This window comes from Corvus hawaiiensis, chromosome 8, assembly GCF_020740725.1.
Source record: "Corvus hawaiiensis isolate bCorHaw1 chromosome 8, bCorHaw1.pri.cur, whole genome shotgun sequence".
Taxonomy (NCBI): Eukaryota; Metazoa; Chordata; class Aves; order Passeriformes; family Corvidae; genus Corvus; species Corvus hawaiiensis.
In genome coordinates, this window is record NC_063220.1 from 33,730,014 (window position 1) to 33,738,937 (window position 8,924).

An 8,924-nucleotide genomic window follows, 5' to 3' on the forward strand; every position below is an offset into this window, starting at 1 on the left:
CGAAGCTTTGTTGGAAACAGGTTTTTCTCTGTGCAGCAGGAATCCCATTTTTCGGGATGGCTGGCACTGCAGGCAGAGCTAAGCTGAGCAGCCACGCTCTCTGCCAGAGGCTCTGGTGTGGCATGCTGGGGCACTGAGTGGCATCAGTTTTCCCACCAGAAGGAAAACTAAAGATTCTAGGAGACAGAAGAAATGGCTTCCCAGGCTTCCACACATTCTGGAGTAGGGAGTCCTGGCGTGGGGTGCTGGCACCCCACCCTGGCCCCCACTACCATGGAGAAGGTGACACAGATGCTCGTGGTGAAGGTGACCCACCTGCAAGACCAACATCTGGGCAGTGAGGATCCACGCTGCCTTGCTGGAGCCACCAGTGCCTGGGGCTGCGGGTGCCAGGAGGATCCCTGTCCCAGTTCATTGGGGTACTGCAGCTTCCTTGGGCAGACCTTCCTGCTGCTGCAGGAAGCATCCCGACCACTCTGGAGCAGGGCAAACCCTTGGAGAGGTGCAGCTGCTGGCTTGCACCAGGGTCAGACAGCTCCCAGGTGACTCCTGCAATTCCCACACACCTTCCAGTTGTAGCTCACCACCCTGTGAAGGTTTTTTCTCCTGTGATGCTTTTTTATGAAAATATTTTCCTTTTAGCAGCAGCATTTTGTCCTTTTGTTCCTGCATTTCCAGCTCCCAGGAGAATCCTCTCAGCCAGTCTTCCCTGCTCCCTTGCTGTCGTGGGTATCCCAGATCACCATTTCCAAGTGAGGACTTCATAGTCCTCTCAGCTCTGTCTCCTCTGCCTCTCCCACACAGAGAAGGCCAAATCTTGAAGCCCATGGATGGATGTACAAATTACAAACAATCATCCCCTTTTGTGCATGGTTGCATCAGCCTGGACCTACTTGTGAAAGCAGAGTTTCTGGCAGGCAGCAAGCCCCTGACAGACATAATTTCCCCACCCAGGCATGAGGCCAGCAGGCACCCAGTGATATGCCGGACAGCCTTTCACAAGACCTGAGTGTCCTCCAGCTCTGAAAAGGGCCAAAGCTCTTCTCTGCACTCAGGAATTGGGTCACTGGGCACTTTGTGTCGCTGGGATTTGGATTGTTGCTGCTGGCATAATGTGTGCTTGTGACATGGTGGGCACACAGCAGAGCCTCTGGGGACAGGCAGGGCTGCTGGGACACCGCCTTGGCAGCGTGAAGCGATAAGCTGTGCCATTTGTCCTCACTGGCACCAGGAAGGGAAGAGGGCATTGCCATGGCAATGGGATTTGCCAGCTCAGCACACGGCATTCCTCAGCACACCAGGATCGGTGATGGGGACTAGGAGAAGCTGGTGGCATCATGTGCTGCAGTCACATGAAGCTGCCTTCTCTCATTTTGGGGTAAGAGACTTATCTTGGTTTAAGCTTCAGTGACAATACAACTAATGGAAAAGATGGTGTGCAGAAGCTGGAGTGTGAACTAACCAGGAGGGAGGAGCTGAGAGTGCAAAGCCTGAAGTGAGAATCACAGTTTGCACTGCTGGCTGTGACCTGTTTCATCACAATGTAGAGCAGGGCTTTGCAGACAGAGCTCCGTTGGCAGAGCAGAGAGATAGTGACAGATAGCAGGTGGAGGTGGGGGACAGGAAGGATGGCAGTGTCATGAAAGGCATCAGCCCACTCACCATTTGTGCACGTGGGTGCTGACTCACCTCTCTACAGAGACGTGGGGTTAGAAGGGACTCAGAGCTGGAAAATGCCCCACATGGTATTTGCTCTTTTGACTCTCCCATGCCAGAGTCATCCTCAGGGGCACAAATAATGAGCCAAACAAGACAGTCACTTCCCCAGGTCATGGGACAATGGGTGGGGCCTCATATCAACCCCCTTTCAGTCTGAAGCCATTCCCCCCCTTGTCCTGTCACTCCAGGCCCTTGTCAAAATCACCAGAGCTCTTCTCACTGACCACATAAGGACCACAGCAGACACATGTGTCAATGGTGAATGGAACTGTGGTTGAGCTGCTGCTCCAGCCACTCCCCGTGCTGAGGTGGGTGGGCAATGTCTGGAGACCTTCCAGACCCAGCACCTGCAGAGCCTGTGAGCAGGGCAGCAGCAGCCAGCACACTTCCCCATATTTTTGGCATTTGGAGGTGGGAGATAAGGCCTGCTGAACGACTGCAAGGGAGGGTCCTGCAAGACCAGGCACTGAAGTAGCCTCTGAACCAAATCTGTGCACAGCAGGTTTGGACCCCGAGTCACAGAAACATCACACCCTGTGCCTTTTCTCCCCTTTCACGTTCCACACTCGATGCCAAGTTCACTCCCACAGGGCTACCCAGCCCCTTCTTGCCCCTGAAAGGACCATTTTGGTGGCTCACCGACAGGGAGGGGGTGCCCTCGTCCTCCACAGTGACCACAAGGCTGTAGAAGCTCTGGCGCTCGCGGTCCGGCGGGGAGGGCCGGGTGGCGATTTCGCCGGTAACACGGTCCATGCGGAACGTCAGGTCCTCATTCCCATGGGTGATGTAGTAGGAGAGGACACTGTTGAGGCCGATGTCCCGGTCGGTGGCACGCACCTGGGCCACCGCCGTGCCACCGCCGACATTCTGCGGGGTGAGCAGCAGAGATACGTGACGTAAATCCCACAAGCCTCATCACATATAAAATACCTAATTAATAATGTAATTTTAATATAGAGAGGGCACTGAGGTGCTTGAGGCTCCAAACTCACTGTTCCAACACCCAGCAGCTCAGCAGAAACCTGCACATTAGGTCTTATCTAGTCTGGCACAGCCTGGAAGAGCATCAAACCCAGAGTGTGTGCAAAGGTGAAGGCTGTGTAATGGACCTGGAGCTCAGCTAATTATTTTTGGATAGTCCCATTATGGGGGAAATCAAAACAGAAATTCTGTTCTTCAACCTGCTCTGAACATGTATTAAATAGATAAGAAAACCCTAACAGGGCAATATCCTTAATGCTAAGCTATAAATTATGAGCAGCAGTTCCTCACAGCTAAGTGGCACTGGCTATTACTCATATTTCATTTTTCATCACCAAATTGAGAATCCCCCCCTGCCTCAGTCCAGGAATTAAACTGTCAGGAAATAAGTCGTCGTTTTTCATGCCTGATTGTGTTTTATTGCTTTATTATCTAGCCCTTGCTAAGCTGCTTCCTGAAAGCCATTCCTATTCTGCACTGCGCCGTCTCTTTTGTCACTTTGGTGGCATTTCCATGGGTGTGTAGCCACTTCTCCTTCCGGCTGGTCCCTGCAGCCTCACAGGCTTAAGTTGCTTGTAGAGCTTTTTTCTACCCCAAAACTAGGAGTACATCACCAGTGTGGGCTTTCAAGGGGTTGCCAAGCCTTACAACACCCAAGGTGAGGATGGCAAGGGGCCATCAACCATCAAATGACCAAAGATGAGGTTTGCAAGGGGTCACTAATGCTTAAATGACCCAAAGTGATGTTTTCAAGGGACACTCCGTTGTCCCCACCTGGCTTGTGGTCAGACTTCACCCTGGGAGGACAGAAGGAGAGGAGCTGGGTGCTCACCTCGCTTACGCTCACGTTGTAGCCGAAAGGGCTGTCGATGACAGGGGGGTTGTCATTGACATCAAGGATGTTCACTTGCAGAGTGTGCTCCTTCCTCCGGGGAGGAACGCCGCCATCTGACGCTTGGATCTGCAGTTGGGGGGCGAAAAAAGCTATTTTGAAGCTCACACATCCACGAAAACAGCCTCGGTGCTCAAACCAGAAGCCCAAGGGGTGAGAGGGCTGGTTTGGTGCTGACCCGTAAGGTGTAGTGATCCAGCAGCTCCCGGTCCAGCGGCCGTGCCACGAACACCTCGCCGTATGTGTTGTTGGTGGTACGGATCTCAAAGGCCCGGCCGATATTCCCTGATGTCAGCAAGAAAGTCACCTGGAAACATCACAGGGAAAGAAAAACAGGCAGGCAGAGTGATGCTGAGGAGGAAGGAGAGAAAGGAGACTGTACAAAAATAAATCCAGCATCCCCTCAAGATGTCTCAGCTTTTGAAAAGGCCCAATGTAGTGGGATCCACAGGTGTGCTGTCTTACTGCAGCCACCCCAAAGCTAACAGGGCCAACCCCCGTCGCAGCCACAGCTCCTATGCTGCCAGCAATTTTTGTTATTGGGGTGATAGGACTTCATTAATGCTCATCTGCAGGGTAATGAAAATAACAAATGCCAGAGAGCTTCCTGCTCAGCCTGCCAAGGACTTTGCTGCTGGCCCCCACGGTGGGAGAGGCCACAGCTGGTTTTCAGATTGCCGGGCTCCTTTTGACACTTGTCCCACAGAGCTCTTTGCCCCAGACAGCCCAAGGACAATGTTTTTCTTCTGCTGCTGCACGCCTTGACTGAGGATTGCTGGTACTCACTGCACAACCCCCCACAAAACCACTGGCATTAATGACCAGAGTTTGCTCTCACGGGGGTGCAGAGGAGAAGGGGTTGGGAGGATGCTGGCAGGGGTATTTCTGTGTCAGTGAAACACTACCATGGGCAGCTCTAAGACTGCTGTGCCAACCTCATGGAAGTTGGAAGGGACCCACAAGGATCGTCGAGTCCATCTCCTGGCCCTGCATAGGAAAACCCCAGGAATCATACCATGTGCCTGAGAGCATCGTCCAAATGTCTCCCTCCCTACCTGCCCGTTCCTGCCTGCATCTGGATCTCGGGCCAGGACCAGGGCCACCCTCTTGCCCACGGCGCTGTCTTCAGCCACGCTGACGGACGAGTCAGAGGTGATGTCGAACTGGGGGCTGTTGTCGTTCTCATCCAGGACTGTGATGGTCACCTGTGGAGGAGGCATGGGGCTCAGGGCATGGACAGGAGCAAGACCCCTGCCCACCTGGCATTGACACCCCAGCACCCCGGCATGCCATCAACACACCACACCCCTCCGAGGTGCCAACAGTGTGTCATGCATCCCCTGTGGGAATGATGCAGCTGTTTGAGCCCAGGAGCTGAAGTTACATCCCTGCCTGCGAAGGAGAATGAGGAGGAGGAGGGATGCTTTGAGGCTAGAGAAACAGCACAAGGCTGTAGTTCTCAAGCAGTGTATTTTTTTGTGGAACATCCTCTGGTTTCTATCCTCCAAATAGCCGGGCACAGAGCAGCTCAGGCTGCTGCAGGGTGACCCTTTCCTGCTAAACTTTTCACAAGCAGTGATTTCATCCATGCTCACAGCAACTGGGTGAGGCAGGATTTGCTTTAAAGCTCAATGGGCACAAAGATGGCAGAGCTGAGGGTGTTTAACTCAGACAAGGGAAGCTGGGTGTGGAGGAGGCCTGAGCTCCCTCCTGGAAAAAGACTCACGAGCACGAGATACTCGAAGGGGACCTGGCTACCTTGGCCACAATTAGGCAGAGGAAATGCTCTCATCGAGTTTGTAATCAAAGTGCTGCAAGGGAACGCAGAAATGAGAGAGGAAGAGCCTTTCTGTTCCCAGGGATTTATTTATGGGTGCTCCAAGCTCCCAGGTGCGGCCAGGCTGAATGTGACAACATCCCGGGAGGAAGCTGGGGAGCGAGTTGTGCACCCTGGGGTGATGCAGTTATTGTTGCTGCTGAATTAAAAACAGAGAGCCAGGAGCAGGGAGAGCTCATTCAGCCACTGCAGCAGATCCGGCAGCTGCTGTCCCAAATGCCAGATAAGGGAGCCGGGATTCTGCTTGCCAGCAGCAGGGTGGCTCACGGGGCTGTCCCACGTCCTGGAGGGTGGCAGGGAGGCTGGTGCTGGTGGGACAGGGCTTCAGACCTCCACCCCAGTCTCTCCCTGCAGCTCAGTGTGGAACTTGGGATGGGTTCCGGTCCCCAAGGTGACACCAGCACAACGAACATGCTTACCTTCTGTTGGAGGAAAGCAGAGGAAGAAACAGAACACAAACAATGAGGAGTTAGTGGGGGATGAGGAAATGTGGGTTAACCCTGCATCCTACCACAGCAGCACCAAGGGTCATGGGTACCCCTGTGCAGCAATTTGGAGGCTCCTCTGTTGGGGCATCCCTTTGTTTTTTTCTAGATAAGGTTGGCATATCTGCCCCTTACCCTGGGAGAGGTTCAGACAAGAGCACAGCGCTGTGTGGAGAGCAGAGCCACTGGCACCCATGGGGTGGCCCTGCACCCGGCACAGAAATGCAAATCACCCCCTGCCCAGCTGCCTGTGAAACTGCTAAATATAACCCTCTTAAACACAAGTCACAGTGAAGTATTTCAAGGCCCCTAAATTTACCTCCCTCGAAACTGTTTATCAGGCTTTCCCCCAAATCAGGGTTTCTGGACCCTGGAAACTGGAGCAGAGAGCTCAGCTAGGACACGCTGTCCCATGCCAGAGGTGGGAGAGGTGGGTGATCTGAGGTTGACAGTGGATGGTGAGGAAGCTGGGATAATCTACTCACCACTGTGGAGTCAATCTTTGGTCCTCCATCATCAGCCACCACTGTCAAGGTGTAGAAATCCCCTTTCTCTCGATCCACCTGGCCTTTGACTGTGATCACACCCTGACAAGGATGAACAACAGCTGTGCTGGCCACCAAAACCAGAGCTCACAGTGCACAACCAAGCCAGGAGGGACCATGCTGAGGCTACTTACGGTGATCCCATTGATTTTGAAGAGGGAGAGTGCTTGGGGGTTGGTGTTGGGGTCGAACTTGTAGGTGATCTGATTGAGGTTGTCGATGGAACGAGCCTGGACACGGAGAACCTCAGAGCCCAGGGGGATGTTCTCCATGATCACGGCCTCATAGCTGCTGTTGGAGAACTGAACAGCCTCATCCAGCTCGTTCAGCAGGCTGACGTACACGCTGCAGAAGCCCTGGTTGTTGGGGGGCGCTTGGTCTGTGGCAGAGACATTCATCAGGTAGCTGGTTTTGGTCTCATAGTCCAGGTAGTCTATGGTTGTGATGAGGCCCGTGCTCTCGTCGATCTCAAACTTCCCTTCTGCGCCTGACACGATTTTGTAGTTCACCAGGCCCCCGTTCCCTGGGGAGGGAGCAGGAACCGTGATGCTGGCTGGACCAAGCACCCTGAAGAGGCAGGCACCACTGATGCCTACCCCCAGCAGAGCCCATCCCACTGGGTTTCAGCCCAGCCAAGCCAGAATCCGCGCAGTGGCTGATCTCGCCAATCTCCCCCACACCGGGTGTTTCTCACCCCCCCTTCCCACCTGTGTCTCGGTCAGTGGCACGGACCACTGCCACCGAGGTCCCTATTCCTGCTGTCTCTCGCAGCCCCAGGCGGTTGTACTGGCGCTGGGTGAACACCGGCACCTCGTCATTGACGTCTTCCACGTACACAATCACCTGGGAAGGCCCGGAGAAACCATGCGTGAGCTGGGCAAGCTTGGGAAACATACCCGTCATGGTACTCATGGAGAAACACTGCAGGGTGTTCAAAGCCAGGCTGGACAGGGCTTGGAGCAACCTGGGGTAGTGGAAGGTGTCCCTGACAACGGCAGGGAGTTGGGACTAGGGGAGCTTTAAGGTCCCTTCCAACCCAACCCATTCCATGGTCCTGTGATAATCTCTTCTTCAAACACCATGTGATGGAGAGTGAACACAAACAGTTTAACATCACAGATTTAAACAAGCTCTGTGGTCGGAGTGAGTCAGTCTTCCCTGGTGGGAGGGAGGTACACTGGGTACATTAATTCCTCCATCCTCTGGGATCCCCTGATCAAATCCTTGGAGACCTCACAACACAGAAACGCTGGCGACTTGGTGGGAAATTTTGCTCTAAGTTCAGTGGGTCGAGCTGCTGTTTCCCCAGGGAGCACACTTCCTTCTCCTGGGTTACTGCTTGCTGCTGGTGCTGGGGGCACTTTGCACTCAGCCAGAGCCCACCCCACCACTGGGTCTAAAAATAGACGTAGCTGGAGGGCTGGGCTTGCGGAAACCGTGAGAAGCTGGTGTGCCGCAGCTAAAGACTGTCACCACTGGGTCCTGGATAATTTAAATAGTGCCTGGACAGGACACATGGTTTTCAACAGGCTGAGGCTCAGCTCTTCTTCCCAGCAGCAGAGCCAAATCTCACCAAGTGAGCAGGACTCCCTCTGAGTGACTGCTGCACCACTTAGCAGCCTAATGGCACCAAAATGTCACAGAAAAAAAGAAAAATTAACCAACCCCCCCACCAACAAGCTCTTCTCTACCCATGAGCAGCCCCCAGAGATTTCCCATCAGCATTTCCATGCCAGATCTTTCTAATTTCCTGTACAACTTCAAGGGCTGGAAAGGACCAAACATCCCAAATATTTTGCACTAACTGCTCTGCTGTGCAGCCCGTGGTGGCTGTGAGGTCCTTACCCGCACGGAGCTCCTCATGGGTCCCTGCTCCGTGTTGTAGGCCTCCACCTCCAGCACGTGGGAGGAGTTCTGCTCCCTGTCGAGGTGCCGCACACCTCGCATCACCAGCCCCGTGCTGGGATTGATGCGGAAGTGGTTGTGCTCATTTCCTGGTGGAGGGGAGAAAATGAGAGGGATGTGCCCGCTGCCTGTACATCCATCCTGGTGACACACTGAGCCCTCCCTGGGGAGGGTTTTTAGAGGGAGATTATTGAGCAAAACTTCAGCCCCATCACTGCTGGCTACATCAGTCTCAGCTACATCAGTGTTTGGCCCTGGGTCAGGCCAGGAGGAACTATGGAATCTCATCAAATAAGAAAAATGTGGACGTGTTGGAGTGAGTCCAGAGGAGGCCACAAAGATGCTCTGAGAGCTGGAGCAATTCTGCTCTGGATCCAGGCTGGGAGAGCTGGGAGTGTTCAGCCTGGAGAAGGTTCTGGGGAAACCTTAGAGCCTCTTCCAGTGCCTAAAGGGGATCCAGGAGAGCTGGAGAGGGACTTGGGACAAAAGCCTGGAGGGACAGGACAAGGGGAAATGGCTTCAAACAGAAAGAGGGCAGGGTTAGATGGGATACTGGAAAG

The 8,924-nt window shown here is 53.9% G+C and overlaps 1 protein-coding gene across 11 annotated transcripts in view; it reads right to left on the bottom strand.

Annotated features, from left to right (window-relative positions):
- The window catches only part of CDH23 (cadherin related 23), a 182,306-nt gene that overhangs the window by 30,757 nt on the left and 142,625 nt on the right, over window positions 1-8,924 (bottom strand). For 10 of the 11 annotated variants that reach the window (XM_048310984.1, XM_048310985.1, XM_048310987.1 and 7 more), the window contains 9 exons: window positions 8,305-8,453; window positions 7,167-7,302; window positions 6,594-6,982; window positions 6,400-6,501; window positions 5,849-5,851; window positions 4,648-4,797; window positions 3,771-3,899; window positions 3,533-3,661; window positions 2,359-2,586 (listed from right to left, as the gene is read on the bottom strand). In XM_048310984.1, the coding sequence (XP_048166941.1) occupies window positions 2,359-2,586; window positions 3,533-3,661; window positions 3,771-3,899; window positions 4,648-4,797; window positions 5,849-5,851; window positions 6,400-6,501; window positions 6,594-6,982; window positions 7,167-7,302; window positions 8,305-8,453 (1,415 nt within the window). The remainder of the gene's footprint in view (window positions 1-2,358; window positions 2,587-3,532; window positions 3,662-3,770; window positions 3,900-4,647; window positions 4,798-5,848; window positions 5,852-6,399; window positions 6,502-6,593; window positions 6,983-7,166; window positions 7,303-8,304; window positions 8,454-8,924) is intronic. The other variant, XM_048310986.1, reaches the window with a different exon arrangement.